Source organism: Heterodontus francisci, chromosome 37 (assembly GCF_036365525.1).
Source record: "Heterodontus francisci isolate sHetFra1 chromosome 37, sHetFra1.hap1, whole genome shotgun sequence".
NCBI lineage: Eukaryota > Metazoa > Chordata > Chondrichthyes > Heterodontiformes > Heterodontidae > Heterodontus > Heterodontus francisci.
Window position 1 is genome coordinate 21,933,359 of NC_090407.1, and position 18,947 is coordinate 21,952,305.

Genomic DNA, 18,947 nt, shown 5'->3' on the forward strand with positions numbered 1-18,947 from the left:
GATCTGCTGTGAGAAACCTGGGAGATAAATCACAGGGGCATTAAGAAAATTATATGTTTTTTCCCCAACATCTCTGAACACTTTTGTTTATTAGTTACAAAGATATTGGACATGGCATAAGGCTGTTTCACCGGTTGGGGCAATTGGAATCTGTAGGTCATATGATGAAACCTCTAGGAATATGTCCGACCAGAGTTGGCAACTTTGCCCCAGGAAAGGTTTGCTGTGACAAGTTTTACTTCATGCTCGAGCCTCAGGCCTCAAACCTCAACGTCCAAGTCTGTGCCCATACTTCTTGATGTAGAGACTCTGAAAATGAAACATTTCCACCCTGCTGCTCCATTAGTCACATTTTTTAAAAAAAACAAACACCATTAAGGAACAGGTAAGGAACAGGTTAGGAACAGTTTTAAATGGATTCAACACATTTTGGTCTCCTTATTCTCCAACTCATTCTCTCAGTTACTAAATCCCCAGAGATAATCAACAGGAAGTTAAACTAGGGTCTTTGCAGGAACAAACTTCCTGTAACTTATTATTTATTCAAAGTTACATTCACCATGTCTAAAGGGGTAGTCCCTTCAGTGCAAATCGATGAAGCCACGTCATTTGGTAATCAGCTTTGCAAAAAGCCTTTTATCTGTCCTTGGACCATTCTTAGTTCTCATCTATATGCTGCCCCTCAGCGACATCATCCAAAAACACAACAATTTCCACATGTACACTGACGACACCCAGCTCTACCTCAACACCACCTTTCTCGACTTCTCCACCATCTCCGATTTTGCATGTTGCTTGTCCGACATACTATATTGGATGAGCAGAAACTCGCTCCAACTAAACATCGGGAAGACCAAAGTCATTGGCCGGGATTTAACGCACATGCCCTGCCCACTGGCTGGAAAGTCGGGGCCGAGCCCGCCTCCGCCAGCTCTGGAAGCCACAGTGCTATTTTGTGTGGCTCAGGCAGTTAATTGCCTGATGTCATGGCTTCTGCCCCTCTGAGGCAGCATGTCCTGCCTTCAACAGCTGCTGGACAATCAGAGCGCTGGCAGCAATTCAGTCCCAGTAGTGGCCACTGCTGGGATTGCAGCAGGCCACAGACCAAGCCAGTGATGGAGGCCAGAGAAGAAGGTGTGGCTCACCAGGGAGTTAGTCACCAAGTTTGGGGGCAACCATTGGGTGGCCGATCAGGATGGATCCCGACCCACCCCAAATATGCAGGGAGGCCACCAGGCAAAGTGCCCATCCGCCACTGGTAAAATAGCAGTGTGGGCGGGAAGAGGCCCTTAAGTGGTCACTCCCCTGCTGCTGGTAAGATATCGGCAGAGGCTGGTAGGTGATGGGCGCACCATCCCACCCAAGTTTTGCACCCCCACTCCCACCGCCTGCTCCCGGGGAAGTGAGTGGGGGAGGGGGCATAAAATTCTGGCCATTGTCTTCAGTTCCCATCACAAACTCCATTCCCTAGACACTACCACCTCTCTCCCTGGCTACTGTCTGAAGCTGAATTGGACTGTTTGCAATCTTGGCGTCTTATTGACTCTGAGCTGAGCTTCTCTCCCCAGATCCACTCCATCACAGAGACTTACTTCCACAACTGTAAAATTGCCCATCTCCGTCCTTGCTTCAGCTCATCTGCTGCTGAAACACTCATCCACGCATTTGTTAGCTCTATACTCAACTATTCTAACACACTTCTGGCTGGCCTCTCATCTCCCACCCTCAATAAACTTTAGCTCATCTAAAACTCTGCAACATCCCATTCATCCATCATCTCTCTGCCCACTGTCTGCTGCCCATGTCCCATCTCGCACCATCCCATTCATCCATCACCTCTGTGCTCACTGTCTGCTGCCCATGTCCCATCTCGCACCATCCCATTCATCCATCACCTCTGTGCCCACTGTCTGCTGCCCATGTCCCATCTCGCACCATCCCATTCACCCATCACCTCTGTGCTCACTGACCTAAGCAACACTTTGATTTTAAAATTCTCATCTTTGTTTTCAGATCCCTCTGTTTCCTCACCCCTTCCTATCTCGCTAACCTCCTGAAGCCCTCAGAGATCTCTGTGCTCCTCCAGTTCTGGCCTCTTGGGCCCCCCTGATTTTAAGGGCAGATCAAACACAGACTCCATTTTGACCTAGCAACTGATGTTCCAGCAACACTCCCAGTCTCTGGTTGTGATTAAAGGGGACCAACCCTCAGGCTCTCATTGGGTTTGAGTGGCTATTAATGCTGGTGAGGGGAAACAACTGCCCAATCATGCAGAACCGGACAGCAGGACTGACCTTGGTGTAATAGCCCGGGTAGATCTTCTCTGTTAAAGGTGCAATGTACTCTCTTAAAAACTTCTGCCATTCTCTCTCATATCCAATCTGATTCATGTGAATGTCAATTGTTGGCACATTTTCATACCCGCCCTGAATACGCATGTCCTGGGACAGAGATGGAGAAAACATTTCGAACATTTAGGAGCTGCGCACGAATACGCGGCAGTAATACATGATTCTGCAGTGCCACCTGACCTTTAAACCCGGTCGCTCTCACCTTATTGTTTCCAGTTGACCATTGTCCAAAATGTTCCATCTCCTCAACAATGTCGTCACAGGCTCGTTCAGTGAAAATAGGGAACCAATAAACATCCGGACAAGGCTGTAAAACAACACCAACATGAAGCAAATATATGGCTTGGAAACTGTGCCGTGCGGCCGGCTGCCAGTCTATCGGCCCGAATGCCTTTCGATCAGTACCCCTCATGCTTGATCACGCACTGGGCCATGCCAATCAGTGTCCATGCAGCTGGATTATCCCAAATCTGTCATGAGACCATATGCAACAATTCAGAACAAAATGGAATTTTACAGCCTTGTAACACTTGCAGCTGCTGTGTGTGACCCTCATCAGAACAACACTTCATTGCTGGAGTACACAGCCTGCACTGCACACCTTTTACTATCACACATTGTTGTTAGACACTATTGTCACACATGAGTATTACACACAACTGTCACACACAATTTTAAAAATTACAAGGCTTTTTGTGTGCTGCAGCACCAAAGATTAGCGATGGATTGCCAGCTCCAATTGCTAATCTCATTGCTGCCATCAGAGGACTGCATTCAGCAGAGAGCTGGGGGTGAAAGCGGGTTGCATTGCAACAGTTTTCCCCAAAAACACCCCACATTACAGCAACCTCACTGATCAGCTTCTGTCGCAGGCTGGATCAGGAAGAGCCCATACTCCAGGGTGCTGGTCCTGCAGTAGCCTATGCCCTCACTCACACAGCAGGTCCTTACCTGTAAAAGGATCTTGTTTTCGATGATTGAACTCCAGTTCTGATGAATGTACTTCTCCTGCCAATCCTGCAACACAACATAAAAGGAGAATGAATGGACGCCGTGCCGTGGTTCTGCTCCTTCTTCAGAGAGTGTAGCTGGACCCTCAGCACATCTGTCCTGAACAAATCAGTCACGTATCAATAAAATAAACAGGGAGGGAGCTGGCATCAAAATATTATTTTTTGATTAGATTTCAATTGGTATTTTTAAAAGGAAAGTGAACAAATATTGCAGTAATTGTAGCACAAATATATAAATAATACACTAGAATATACTGCTTCTTCCTCCTTGTCCCTGCTCTTCCAGAGGCCATAAGTCACTCCAGGGACTGTTCCGCACTTCAGTGTCCTGCTTCACTCAACACTGGACCAGACTGGAACCCTGGGATTCAGGCCCAGAACCCTAGGCCTGCAAGGCTCAGTCGAAACTTCACGGTGCATCACCCACAAAATCAACTCGTCCGTTCCCTTCGCTCTGCCTCAGGGTCAAAGGTTTGTCTCCCACTGACTCCCCGCTCGCTAATGTACCTGTGGGTTTTCAGTGATTTGCCAGAGGTCGTTGTGGAGGTGATCAGTATGGCAGTTCGCCACTGAGAGAATGTGTCCAAACTCATGCTTGTTGGTGATGTACATGAAGATTCCCTGCGGAGATAAAGCACAGATTAATCCTGACACTCATGGAGACCAAAACTTCCAATCACTGCCAAGTAGAGAGGATCCATCAGGATTTCCCACACACAAAAACTCTCCATCCCTCCTGGGGAGCTGCTTTAGTGAACTGCTCAATCCCAGGGGGAGCTGTGCTCTCACCTGTTCTCTGATATTGTGACAGAAAGCCATGTCCGAGTCCAGGTTGCTAGCATGGTAGAGATCTTTCTCAGTCAGGACTGACTGCAGCAAAGAGCCTTGGATCAGATACACACTGGAGATATATGGAACATTCCAGAGACCACTGCACAGAAATGGAGCGCATTAATTTCAGAAAACAGCAACAATTTAAAACTTTGGCACATTACCCAGCTCACTGTTCTTACCAACAAGTACACGAGTGTCCAGTTCCAACATTAGCTCCTGTCTAGTGCCCTTCGCCCTGCCTGGAGCTTCTATGAGCGATGGTCATACTGAAAATGGCATCAATATTGTCCCAGTGGGGAACTGCTCCATTTCCTCACTGCCGAGTAACAGTGAAACCACCGTCTGTAGGGTCAGTCCTTTTTATAAAAAAAGTATTTATTCATAGGATGTGGATGTCACTGGCAAGACCAGCATTTATTGTCCATCCCTAATTTCCCTGAGGTGGTGGTGATGAGCCGCCTTCTTGAACCGCTGTGGTCTTTGTGGTATAGGTACACCCACAGTGCTGCTTGGAAGGGAGTTTCAGGATTTTGACCCAGTGACAATGAAGGAATGGCCAAGTCCAAAGATCTATTCTCACGTCTGGAAATAGGGATTAAAATCCAGCCCGGAATCATGGCAAGAGAATCTTCCTTCACCAGCTGTAATGGTCCAATGAGTGAGTGAGTCTGGAGTGGATCCAACCCAGCTGTGATTGTCCAATGAGGAGTGAGTTTGGAGTGAATCTAATCCAGCTGTAAGTGGCGATAGATCCACAGCACAAACTGCCCACAGGTCTGGGAGTAATCAGCAGCAAACTGACAATTTTATTCACAAGGAGCCCCAAAGGAGACTGATGCTGGATATGTTCTACTCGTGAAGTCGATTTGATAAAGGCATGTCGTTCAGACAGAGTTACCCTATGTTATGAGTCTGTGTCACATGATGTGCAATAGGTTCTACTCTTCAGTGTCCTTCAACTCAATGAGAACAAATGTTACCCAATACAATTACACAAAGTAAATAGCGCCGCTATCCCAAAGACAGTAGGGAGAGGAGACACAGGGCTTTTCAGTGTATTGAGGTAATTTGGACTATTCAGGGGTTGATTGACAAAAGGCATACGAGAGACTGGAAAGTTCTGAGCACAAGAGGGCTGAAATATTGTACTCACATCCTCCGTCGTTGAACAATATCCACATAATCCTCTGACCGGGCATAATATCCATCGACACTGAGTGCCCCCCAGAAGTTAGACCACAGCTTCTTGTGGCGACTGATGAGAGGCGCCAGTATTGATCTACAAAGACCATAGAATCATAGAGTCATAGAACGCTTACAGCGCAGGAGGCCATTCAGCCCATCATTCTGTGTCGGCTCTTTGCAAGAACAACTCGCCTAGTCGCACTCCCCCGTCTTTTCCCCGTACTCCTGTAAATTTTCTTTCTCCAAATAATTATCCAATTCCCTTTTGAAAGCCACGTTTGAATCTGCCTTCACCACACTCTCAGGCAGTGCATTCCAGATCCCAACCACTCGCTGCATAAAAAAAGATTTTCCTCATGTTACCGTTGCTTCTTTTGCCAATCACCTTAAATTGGTGTCCTCTGGTTCTCGATCCTTCTACCAATGTGAACAGTTTCTCTCTGTCCAGACCGCTCGTGCTTTTGAACACCTCTGTCAAATCTCCTCTCAATCTTCTCTCTCCAAGGAGAGCAGCCCCAGCTTCTCCAACTGACCCACATAATTAATGTTCCTCGTCCTTGGAGCCATTCTCGTGAATCTTTTCTGCATCCTCTCTAATGCCTCAACATCCTTCCTAAAGTGTGGTGCCCATAACTGGACACAATACTTCAGCTGAGACCAAATCAATGTTTTATACAGGTCTATCTTTTATACTCTATAACCCTACTTATAAAGCCAAGTATGCTTTAAAAACCATTTTCTCAACCTGCCCTGCCACCTTCAATGATTTGTGCATATACACCCCAGGTCCCTCTGCACCTGCACTCCCTTTAGAATTGTACCCTTTAATTTATATTGCCTCTCCTCATTCTTTCTATCAAAATGAATGACTTCACATTTCTCTGCATTAAATTTCATCTGCTACTTATCTGCCCATTCCACCAGCCCTCTTGAAGTTTATCCCTATCCTCCTCACAGTTCACAATACTTCCAAGTTTTGTCTCATACACAGATTTTGAAATTGTGCCTTGTACATCCTAGTCTAGGTCATTAATATATATCAGGAAAAGCAGGGGTCCCAACACTGATCCCTGGGAAACTCCATTGTATACCTTCCTCCAGTCCGAAAAACAACCATTCACCACTATTCTGTTTCCTGCAACTCAGCCAATTTCGTATCAATGCTGTTACTGTCCCTTTTATTCCATGGGCTCTAACTTTGCCGACAAGCCTGTTATGTGGCACTTTATCAAATGCCTTTTGGAAGTCCATGTACACCACATCAACCTCATTACCCTCATCAATTCTCTCTGTTTTACTTCATCAAAAAACTCAGGCAAGTTAGTTAAACACAACTTGCCCTTAACCAATCCATGCTGGCTTTCCTTAATTGATCCACATTTGTCCAAGTGACCATTAATTTTGTTCCAAATGATAATTTCTAAAAGCTTTCCCACCACCAAGGTTAAGCCGACTGGCTTGTTCTTGCTGGCCTCAACCTTATGCCCTTTCTTGAACAAGGGTGTAACATTTACAATTCTCTAGTCCTCTCACACCACCCCTGTATCTAAGGAGGTTTGGAAGATTATGGCTAGTGCCTGCACAATTTCCACCCTTATTTCCCTCAGTATCCTCGAGTACATCTCATCCGGTCCTGGTAATCTATCGCTAAGTACAGTTCGTATCAAGATCATTAATGACAATCTATTATACAGTTAGGGCCATGTCTGCACATGAAACAACCTTTACAATTCTTCAGTGATTACCAATAATAAATTCCCATATCTGAGGGAATGTGGTTCCCAATTCCAATTCTACTTTTAAACCAAATGTGCTGTGTTTTTACTTCGATTCTTACTCTTTTCAACTGGTTTATCTGTAGCCCAGGTCATAGCAGCCAACACTAATCCCACTTGACAGTGTCAAGATCATCCACATCTGTTCCACTGAGTATTGCATAGCCCTCTACAAAGGCTGTTACCCATTAACATTACAGCCCTCTATAAGACGCTTTCCATTAATCAATTATTATAGCCTTCTATAAGGGTGTTTCCCATTAACGTACCAATATTATAACACTCAATAAAGCACTTCCCATTAACACAATATTACAGCCCTCTATAAGGGCACTTCCCATTAATATTATAGCCCCCGATTGGGATGTTTCTCATCACCTCCCATCCACCTGAATAATAGAAATATTTAATACTGATCACCAAGGCTGTGCACAAAAGAGTTTGGGTTACTTTAGATTAGCCTATTCTGAGCTGTGAGAAGCTGCTGAATCAGGTATATTTAAGAACATAGGAAGAGGCCATTCAGCCCTTTGAGGTTATTGTGCCATTCAATTAGATCATGGCTACTCAATCTCTATCCTTGTCTTTAAAGGAGTGTTTCCTAACTTATCTCCTGAATAGCGTGGCTTTGGCTTTAACAGAATTACAGAATTGTTACAGCACATAAGGAGGCCATTCTGCCCATCGTCATGTCTCCTTATCATAGACTCCCACACTAATAGAAAAAGTTTCTCTTCATCTACCTGATCAAAATCCTAAAAACCTCAATCATTACCCATTACCCTCTGTGTTACAAGGAATACAAGCGCAGATTATGTAATTTGTCCTCATAATTTAACAGTTGGAAACTTGGTAATTTTCTGGTGAATCTGCACTGCACTCTTTCCCAGGCCAATATATCCATTTCAAGGTGTGTTGCCCAGAACTGCACACAGTACTATAGATGTGGTCTAACCAGGAATTTGTACAGTTGTAGCAAAATGTTCTTCCTTTCATATTCTAGTCCTTTAGTTATAAAGACTAACATTTCAATAGCCTTTTGGATTTTTTGTTCCTGAATTTACTGAAGCTTTTTACCTTATTTTTAGTTCACATGTTCTAACACAGAATGCCGAGGAGGCAAAGGTGTGTATCAAAAGCCCCCATTTCAGGAATCTGAAAATTGCTCTGAGAATTTAAACTGTTTTGTTAGTTTGGTTCCAGAAAATGGTTTAAAATATTGTTGAACTTTGCAGACTGTTCTTCTTCTGCAGATTTATTTTGCTTTGTTATTGCTCAACAATAAATGTAATTTATATTTGGTCCTGAAAACACATGACTGCCAGTTTAGAACTGGAGTGATCAGGAGAGTGCAGGAAGCATTCCATACATCTTTCAAGGCTGTACTTGAGGAAAGGATCATTGTTGGTATGTGGCACACTAACCATTCGCATTATAGTCTTCAGTTGGTATCCCGGGAATTATTATGAAGCTGTGTAATGCATCTCTGTTCAGCAGTGGTATTGGGGGAGTGGTTGGGGAAGTCTCAGAGCAGAGCTGATCTCTCACATGCAGGAGATACATGGCCTGGCAATCCAGGGGGGAACATTACCCTCAATAAATGAAGAATATTTAAACATTGAGATAAGGGAATCTCCCCTTCATTTAGTGACTCCTGGTCTAGTTGGTGAATCAGGTGCTCTTGATACGGTCGTGGTCAAGGGACCAAAGACCATACCATCGACTGACAGTTTGTTTCAATATACATTTCCTGCTTTGAACATGATAAACTGGATTCCTGATGCTTTCCCACAAGGCAGACTTTAATTCCACCTGTGGGAGGAACTGGACCCAGACAGCTCGGTCTGTCCGCCTGATGGTCTTGCTTTCTTTAGTTTAACACATTTCTCTCGCCTATCCTTCCCAAACGGAAAGCAACTGGAAAGCTACAGATAGAGAGCTGGGTGTGAAGGGTTTGTTCTGACCTGTTCTGTTCAATGAGGAGTTTCAGGATGTCACGGTTCAGCAGCACGACTTCAATATCAACACTGAAGTAATAATCACACGTCACATCCTGCCGGCACAGGTCACTGAGGGAAACAGTCGGACAGACAATCATACAGAATTACATTACAGGCTTGGCAAACAGCAATTTCAATTCACACAATCAGAACAACATGCAGATGTACCAACAACAACTTGCATTTATATAGCACCTTTAATGTAGTAAAACATCCCAAGATGCTTCACAGGAGCATAATCAGATTAAATTTGAAAGCAACCCAAAGGAGGAGATATTAGGACAGGTGAAGATTTTAAAAAGTAGCTTTTAAGGTTCGTTTTAAAGGAGGAAAGAGGGGTAGAGAGGCGGAGAGGTTTAGGGAGGGAATTCCAGAGATTAGGGTCTAGACAGTTGAAGGGAAAGCCAGCAATGGCCCAGCGACAATGATGGGACGGCGATATAGATCCATGTCAGGATGGTGTGTGGCTTGGAGTGGAACTTGCGGATCGTGGTGTTCTCATGCATCTGCTGCCCTTGTCCTTCTAGGTGGTAGAGCGCGCGGGTTTGGAAGGTGCTGTCTAAGGTGCTTTGGTGCATTGCTGCAGTGCATCTTGTGGATGGTACACACTGCTGAATGTTTATGGATGGGTGCCAATAAAGCAAACTGCTTTGTCCTGGATGGTGTTATTGGAGCTGCAGCCATCCAGGCAAGTGGAGAGTATTCCATCACACTCCTGACTTGTGCCTTGTAGATGGTGGACAGGCTTTGTGGAGTCAGGAGGTGAGTTACTCGCCACAGGATTCCTAGCCTCTGACCTGCTCTTGTAGCCATGGTATTTATATGGCTACTCCAGTTCAGTTTCTGGTCAATGGTAACCCCCAGGATGTTGATAGTGGAGGATTCAGCAATCGTAATACCGTTGAATGTCAAGGGGAGATGGTTAGATTCACTCTTGTTGGAGATGGTCATTGCCTGGCACTTGTGTGGCGCGAATGTTACTTGCCACTTATCAGCCCAAGCCTGGATATTGTCCAAGTCTTTCTGCACGGACTGCTTCAGTATCTGAGGAGTCGCGAATGATGCTGAACATTGTGCAATCATCCGCGAACATCCCCACTTCTAACATTATGTTGGAGGGAAGGTCATTGATGAAGCAGCTGAAGATGGTCGGGCCTTAGACACGTCCCTGAGGAACTCCTGAAGTAATGTCCTGGAGCCGAGATGATTGACCTCCAACAACCATAACCATCTTCCTTTGTGCTAGGAATGACTCCAAGCAGCGGACAGTTTTCCCCGATTCCCATTGACTCCAGTATTGCTAGGGCTCCTTGATGCCATACTTGGTCAAATGCTGCCTTGATCTCAAGGGCAGTCACTCTCACCTCACCTCTGGAGTTCAGTTCTTTTGTCCATGTTTGAACCAAGGCTATAACGAGGTCAGGAGCTGAGTGGCCCTGGCAGAACCCACACTGAGTGTCAGTGAGCAGGTCATTGCTAAGCAAGTGCTGCATGGTAGCACTGTTGATGACACCTTCCATCACTTTACTGCTAATCGAGAGTAGGCTGATGGGGCGGTAATTGGCCGGGTTGGACTTGTCCTGCTTTTTATGTACAGGACATAACTGGGCAATTTTCCACATTGCAGGATGGATGCCAGTGTTGTAGCTTTACTGGAACAGATGGGCTAGGGGAGCGGCAGGTTCTGGAGCACAGGTCTTCAGTACTATTGCTGGAATGTTGTCAGGGCCCATAGCCTTTGCAGTACCCAGTGCCTTCAGTCATTTCTTGATATCACACGGAGTGAATTGAATTGGCTAAAGACTGGCATCCGTGATGCTGGGGACTTCAGGTGGAGGCCGAGATGGATCATCAACTCGGCACTTCTGGCTGAAGATTGTTGCAAATGCTTCAGCCTTATCTTTTGCACTGATGTGCTGGGCTCCCCCATCATTGAGGATGGGGATATTTGTGGAGCCACCTCCTCCAGTTAGTTAGTTGTTTAATCGTCCACCACCATTCACGACTGAATGTGGCAGGACTGCAGAGCTTAGATCTGATCCTTTGGTTATGGGATCACTTAGTTCTGTCTATTGCATGCAGCTTACACTACTTGGCATGCAAGTAGTCCTGTGTTGTAGCTTCACCAGGTTGACACCTCATTTTGAGGTATGCCTGGTGCTGCTCCTGGTATGCCTCCTGCACTCTTCATTGAACCAGGGTTGGTCCCCCGACTTAATGATAATGGTAGAGTGGGGGATATGCCGGGCCATGAGGTTACAGATTGTGGTTGAGTACAATTCTGCTGCTGCTGATGGCCCACAGCGTCTCATGGATGCGCAGTTTTGCATTGCTAGATCTGTTCGAAATCTATCCCATTTAGCACGGTGATAGTGCCACACAACACAATGGACGGTATCCTCAATGTGAAGGCCGGACTTCGTCTCTACAAGGACTGTGCGGTGGTCACTCCTACCAATACTGTCATGGACAGAAGCATCTTCAGAAGGCAGATTGGTGAGGACGAGGTCAAGTATATTTTTCCCTCTTGTTGGTTCCCTCACCACCTGCCGCAGGCCCATTCTAGCAGCTGTGTCATTTAGGGCTCGGCCAGCTTGGTCAGTAGTGGTGCTACTGAGCCTCTCTTGGTGATGGACATTGAAGCCCCCACCCAGAGTACATTCTGTGCCCTTGCCACATTAAGTGCTTCCTCCAAGTGCGGTTCAGCATGGAGGAGTACTGATTCATTAGCTGAGGGGATTGGTAGGTGGTAATCAGCAGGAGATTTCCTTGCCCAGATGCCATGTGACTTCATGGGGTCTGGTGTCAATGTTGAGGACTCCCAGGGCAACTCCCTCCTGACTGTAAACTACTGTGCCGCCACCTCTGCTGGGTTTGTCTTGCTGGTGGGACAGGACATACCCAGGGATGGTGATGGTGGTGAAATTGACTGTAAGGTATGATTCCGTGAGTATGACTATGTTAGGCTGTTGCTTAACTAGTCTGTGGGACAGCTCTCCCAATTTTGGCACAAGCCCTCAGATATTAGTAAGCAGGACTTTGCAGGGCTGACTGGGCTGGGTTTGCAGTTGTCATTTCCAGTGCCTCGGTCGATGACGAGTGGTCTGTCTGCTTTCATTTCTTATTGACTTCGAAGCAATGAGATACAAATGAGTGGCTTGCAGGGCATTTCAGAGGGCATTGCAGTGGGTCTGGAGTAGGCCAGACCAGGTAAGGACAACAGATTTCCTTCCCTAAAGGACATTAATGAAACAGATTGATTTTTACAACAATCGGCAATGGTTTCATGGCCATCATTAGACTAGCTTTTTAATTCCAGATTTTTATTAATTGAATTCATGGATTCAAACCCATGTCCCCAGAGCAATACCCTGGGTCTCTGGTCAAGTGACAATACCACTACGCCACCGCCTCCCCACATAATGACACAGTAAGAGAACACACACTTGGCGCGCACACAAACCACTAACACTCAGATGTGAGGAAATCAGTAAAAGAGACAATTGAAGACCCCAACTAAACAAACACACTCTCAATTCCCTATGTGCAGTAGGGCCAATGTTTGCCCATAAAGAAAGAAGGCTTGCATTTCTATAGCGCCTTTCAAGACTTCAAGGTATCCAAAAGCACTTGTAATGTAAGAAACACAGCAGTCAATTTGCACACAAGATTCCACAAACTGCACTGAGATAATGGGCAGATAATCTGTTTTAATGACATCAGTTGAGGGATAAATATTGGCACAGTTCACTGGGGAAAATTCCCTGCTCTTCAAAATAGTGCTGTAGGATCTTGAAAGTCCACCCGAGAGGATAGTCAGGGCCTTGGTTTAACACTGCATCTGAAAGATGGTACCTCTGACAGTGCAGCACTCCTTCAGTACTGGAATCGGAGTGTCAGTCTGAATTATAGGGTAATTTCTCTGGAATGAATCTCGAATCTGCAACCTTCTGACTCAGAGGCAAGAGGGTTGTCACTGGATAACATGAGACTCCATTCTATTTCCCACCCTTTGTTACTCACATTCCCATGTTGCGAGCATCTGCATTAACAATCTCCTCCTCTGGTCCAATCGTTCTTGTACTCTGATACTTATCCCCATGTTGCTCTATGAACTGCCACACATGCTGCTCGTGGTGTGTTTGCTGTTAACAGAGAGAGAAAGGGAATGTCACAACATAATGCATCAAATCCAAGTCAAAGAGTCCCCACTCCAGCCCCCATGCTGAACCACTTCCAAGACTGGCACTGTCTGATACAGCATCAATCAGAATATCAATTGCTGTTATTGGGAACCATTACAAAATATTACAGAAATAATTTAGTGAACAAAGGAGAATTTTATCCACATTTCCAGCAAGGCAAGGACCCCAACAGCAGAGTAAATAATCAGAATATGAGTCAGCAAGGCTGGCACTAGCCCCGTCCTCAGCACTCACTGTGTTGTGGATGAAGATTCGGAGTTGCTTCTTCGGGAAATTCAAATTCACTAAACGCTCAAAAAAATCCTCTACGAAGGGCGTCGGCTGCTCAATGAAGACTCCAATGAGGACGGTGGGAATCTCACTGTCCTAAACACAAGAACGCAACATACTACTAAATAAAAATACCCACCAGTTTGCACAATTATCAGAATCTGCAGTCAGATTTATTGAGTGTATGCAATTTATTGCCAGATATGACTCAGAGCTGGAGTATGTGGGGAGACCTCAGAAATGTATCTGCCACAGGCCACTGGGTCTAGGACCATCAGTACTATAAGCCCCAGATCACATTGGACCGAGGAACGTCAATATTATCAGCTTCAGGCCCAGGAGTGGCTGGTACAGATACTGTGGGGAGCAGAAAACCAGTGCAACAAAAAAAAAGGGACCAGAGTCTCTCACCTTCTTTTGTGCCAAACTTATTGTGTCTTTTTCACATTCTGTGCAGCCAGTTTCAAAGGTCCAAACCTTTGGAATGTAGTTCCCCAAATAGTTGAGCTGCATCTTCAAAGTAAAGAATTCAAACAGTTACAATAGTCTGAGAGAAACAAACAGAGTGTGTGAATGAGTGAGAGGGGGTAGACACGAGAGAACGAGAGGGAGTAGAGGCAGAGTGTGTGAATACGTGAGAGTGACAGTGTCAGAGAAAGTGACATGATCAGAGTGAGAGGGCAAGAAAGGATGAGAAACAAATTGAGGATGTGAGATAGTGACAGAGAAAAAGAGAGTGGAGAGGTGACAGAGATGGAGAGCAAATGAGTAACAATGAATGAATGACTGGCAGAGAAAGTGACAGGGACATAGTAAAAGAGTCGCAGAGGAGTGACAGAGAGAATGAATGGGAGTAAATAACACAGAAGGAAAGGGACATTGTGAGTGGACGTGACAGCAAATTGAGATATAGGAAAACTAATGATATTACAAAGAAGTGCAACACAGGAGGAGGCCATTCAGCCTATCATGCATGAACCAGCTGTTTGAAAATTCGATCCAATTAGTCCCACTTCCCTGCTCTTTCCCCAAAGCTCTATCGAACACCTTCAAAAAGTTAAACACTTCTAACAGGCCTCCTCAGTTTTATTTTTTCCAGAGAAAAGAGTCCCAGCCCGTTCAGTCTTTCCTGACTATTGCATTCTTTCAATTTTCCATTTGCGACTCCTCAGATACTGAAGCAGTCTGTGTCCACATGCAACAAGACCTGAACAACATTCAGGCTTGCACTGATAAGTGGCAAGTAATATTTGCGCCATACAAGTGCCAGTCAATGACCATCTCCAACAAGAGAGAATCTTATCTTCCCTTGATATTCAATGTCATTACCATCGCTGAATCCCCCACCATCAACATCCTGGAGGTTACCATTGACCAGACATTTAACTGGACTAGCTATATAAATACTGTGACTACAAGAGCAGGTCAGAGGCTGGGAATACTGCAGCAAGTAACTCACCTCCCGTCTCCCCAGAGCCTGTCCACCATCTACAAGGCACAAGTCAGGAGTGTGATGGAATACTCTCCACTTGCCTGGATGAATGCAGTTCCAACAATCAAGAAACTCAACACCATCCAGGACAAAGTAGCCCGCTTGATCAGCACCCCATCCACCACCTTCAACATTCACTCCCACCATTGCCAGCGCACAGTGGCAACATTGTGTGCCATATGGAAAGTGCACTATAGCAACTCACCAAGCCTCCTTCGACAGCACCTTCCAAACCTGCGAACTCTACCACCTAGAAGGACAAGGGCATCAGATTCATGGGAACACCATCACTTGCAAGTTCCCATCCAAGTCACACATCATCCTGACTTGGAACTATATTGCCGTTTCTTCACTGTCGCTGGGTCAAAATTTTGGAACACCCTTCCCAACAACACTGTGGGCGTACCTGCACCAGATGGACTGCAGCGGTCCAAGGCGGCGGATCACCACCACCTTTGCAAGGTCAAATAGGAATGGGTAACAAATGCTGGCCTTGCCAGCAATGCTCACATCCCATGAAAGAATTTTAAAAAATTGTAACAACTTGGTTGACCTTTTCTGCACCTTCACAAATGCTTCAGTATGCTTTTATTAATATGGAGATCAGAACTGCACTCAATATTCCAAGCGGAGTCGCACCAAGTTTATATAACACGAGACAAACACGAGGGGACATAGCTTTAAGTTGAGGGGTGATAGATATAGGACAGATGTCAGAGGTAGTTTCTTTACTCAGAGAGTAGTAGGGGCGTGGAGCAGTAGTAGACTCGCCAACTTTAAGGGCATTTAAGTGGTCATTGGATAGACATGTGGATGAAAATGGAAAAGTGTTGGTCAGATGGTTTCACAGGTCGGCGCAACATCGAGGGCCAAAGGGCCTGTACTGCGCTGTAATGTTCTAATTCTAATTATATTAACATAACTTCCCTGCTTTTGTATTCTATTCTTCTAGAAATGAAACCAAGTATTTTGTTTGCATTCTTTATGAACTCATTAACTTGCGAAGCTACCTTTATTTATTTATTTATTATTTATTTAGAGATACAGCACTGAAACAGGCCCTTCGGCCCACCGAGTCTGTGCCGACCATCAACCACCCATTTATACTAATCCTACATTAATCCCAATACCCTCTCACATCCCCACCTTCCCTCAATTTCCCTACCTATACTAGGGACAATTTATAATGGCCAATTTACCTATCAACCTGCAAGTCTTTTGGCTGTGGGAGGAAACCGGAGCACCCGGTGAAAACCCACGTGGTCACAGGGAGAACTTGCAAACTCCGCACAGGCAGTACCCAGAATTGAACCCGGGTCGCTGGAGCTGTGAGGCTGCGGTGTTAACCACTGCGCCACTGTGCCGCCCCAACCACTGCGCCACTGTGCCGCCTCAGTGATTTGTGTTCCCAGATCTTTGCTCCTCCTTCTTACTTTCTATGGGATAAGTGGCCTCCTTATTCCTCCTGCTAAAATGAACCATCTCACACATTGCTATAATTGAATTTGATTTGCTATTTATCCACCCACTTTGCAAACCTGTTTACATCTACCTGCATTTTGGTGCAGTCCTCCTAATTATGAGTCATATCTCCCCAATTTGGTATAATCTGTGAATTGTGACACTGTACCTCCAATTCCCAAGTCGAAATCATTTATGGATATGGTAAACAACAATGGTCTCAGCCCAGATTCCTTGGGACACTACCACCCACTCTCTGCCAATCTGAGATACTTCCTTTAACTGCTACCAACCCTGTGTTTTCGGTTTTGTAGCCATCCTTCAATCCATTCTGTTATTTGGCCCCTGACTCCACATGCCCTGACTTGTCATGAGACCCTTATGTGATACTTCTGAATGTCTATGTATACCACATCCACAGCATTGTCCTTGTCTACGCTGTTGCTCTTTCAAAGAATAAATGATTGGTTAAATATGAACTTCCGTTTAAAAATCCATGTCAACTATTATTTATTGTATTCTCCAAGTCTAGATGTTTTGCTATTTCATCTTTTAAAAAAGGTTCCAGTATCCTTCCTTCTAATGAAGTTAGACTAACTGGCCTATTGTTCCTTGTATTCATTTCATCTCTTTTTTTGAGGGTAGGAATATTATTTGCTGTTTGCCAGTCCTCCAACACTATTCCACTTCAATTGAATGCTTATATGTAGATACTGGTGCCTCTACTATCTCCTCCCTAGTTTCTCTTAGTTTCGGCTGATGCAACCCAACTGGATCCAGGTCCTTGTCCTCTAAGTTAGTCTGGCATTACCTTTCTTTCTCTTAACTGTTGTAATATTCTTCTTGACTTTTTTCATTTCCTCTCTAGTAGAAAACTGAGGCAAACTATCAGTATCCTTCCCATTTCAGTTTTAGCTCCTGTGCCTTTTGTTCACCCTTTAGTGGCCCTGTCCACATCTTAAATGGTAATTTTAAAAAAACATAATAATGCAGATGGAGTAAATTTTTAAATAAAAACAGAAAAGGTTGGAAATGCACAGCAAGTCTGGCAGCATCTGTGGAGAGAGAAGCAAAGTTAACATTTCTGAACAAAAACCTTTCATCAGGTCATCAACCTGAAACGTTAACTTTGCTTCCATCTTAAATGGTGTGAGACATGAGGTATAAATCATTAATAGAAAGAGAATACACCATTTAAGAAACAATTAGATGCCACAAATGGGGATGTTTAAATCTTACTAATGGGCGGAATGTGTTTCCTGATCTGTAATGAACTCATGATCATGACCTAAGTGCCACACTTACCTTTGTGGGGCCATTACCATGGATGATGACAGGCAGCGAATTATATGCCAAGTTTCGTGCCCTCACTTGCGTATCCTCAAATTTCAGAACCACTTCATCTGCCAATCAAGAGAGAGACCAGCGACTAAGAGACTGTCTGCGCATTGTTAAATCCCAAAGTTAACCCTCACCACAGTAGGAACTTTCACTCTTCATCCATAAATTCCATTTACTTCCTTTGAAGCTATGTTATTAAATCACCGCCTCAGAGATTAAAACAAAAGGCATAAAACTATAGTTGCAAAAAATCTAAAATAAAACAAAAGTTCTGGAAACATTCAGAGATCATTCAGTGTCTGTACAGAGGGAACCTAAAACATTTGTCGCTTCTACTAAATGTCTCCAGTGTTTTCTATTTTTACTTCTCTGTACACTGAGGGGAGAGAACATAGAATGTCCAACACTCAGTGACTGTTGCAATCTCAGCCTTTATTGATAGCCAGTATGCAGGCAGTTACTAAATTCCATTGTCTATTGCAGGCTGACCTTCAGTCGGTAACAAGTAACCGGCACAAGGACAGCTCTGCCCCAGATTGATAACTTCACCAACACATTGAATTTTTATTCTAACATCTTGGGCAGCCACAATGACATTTACTGGTGAGATGTCACTCCCCGAACACACTCCTGGTGACAGTTACTGGCCAGGGATCACTAACCTGCGGAATTGGCCTTGAATATCAATTGTATGAGCTTATGGGCTATTTTTCAGAGCTGGGACCCACTGCTTGTTTGTTTGGGTTCGTTGAGTGGATGCCTTGTTGTGCGACTCCTGACTGTGATTCAGTAAATCCAGAAAACATAATGACCCGAGACAGGATCCCAACCCTCACCTACCCAGTGCTCCATTCAAATTCTGGAATATCCGACACCTGTGGTCCAGGGTAATATTCAAACTTGCCTGGAGAAAAAGCATAAAGGTGGCAAATGTGAACAGGAGGATCTCACTGCGTGAATAAACAGAGTGTTACAGGTCACAATGTTACTGACTGTAACCTTACTATAATTTTCCACTAT

The 18,947-nt window shown here is 44.8% G+C and overlaps 1 protein-coding gene across 2 annotated transcripts in view; it reads right to left on the reverse strand.

Annotated features, from left to right (window-relative positions):
- The window catches only part of plod1a (procollagen-lysine, 2-oxoglutarate 5-dioxygenase 1a), a 29,359-nt gene that overhangs the window by 5,555 nt on the left and 4,857 nt on the right, over window positions 1–18,947 (reverse strand). For both annotated transcript variants that reach the window (XM_068017273.1, XM_068017272.1), the window contains exons 6-17: window positions 18,768–18,831; window positions 17,892–17,989; window positions 14,045–14,146; window positions 13,598–13,729; window positions 13,182–13,303; window positions 9,123–9,227; window positions 5,352–5,477; window positions 4,154–4,295; window positions 3,872–3,985; window positions 3,303–3,368; window positions 2,554–2,658; window positions 2,295–2,441 (exon numbers count right to left, since the gene is read on the reverse strand). In XM_068017273.1, coding sequence (XP_067873374.1) covers window positions 2,295–2,441; window positions 2,554–2,658; window positions 3,303–3,368; window positions 3,872–3,985; window positions 4,154–4,295; window positions 5,352–5,477; window positions 9,123–9,227; window positions 13,182–13,303; window positions 13,598–13,729; window positions 14,045–14,146; window positions 17,892–17,989; window positions 18,768–18,831 — 1,323 coding nt within the window. The remainder of the gene's footprint in view (window positions 1–2,294; window positions 2,442–2,553; window positions 2,659–3,302; window positions 3,369–3,871; window positions 3,986–4,153; window positions 4,296–5,351; window positions 5,478–9,122; window positions 9,228–13,181; window positions 13,304–13,597; window positions 13,730–14,044; window positions 14,147–17,891; window positions 17,990–18,767; window positions 18,832–18,947) is intronic.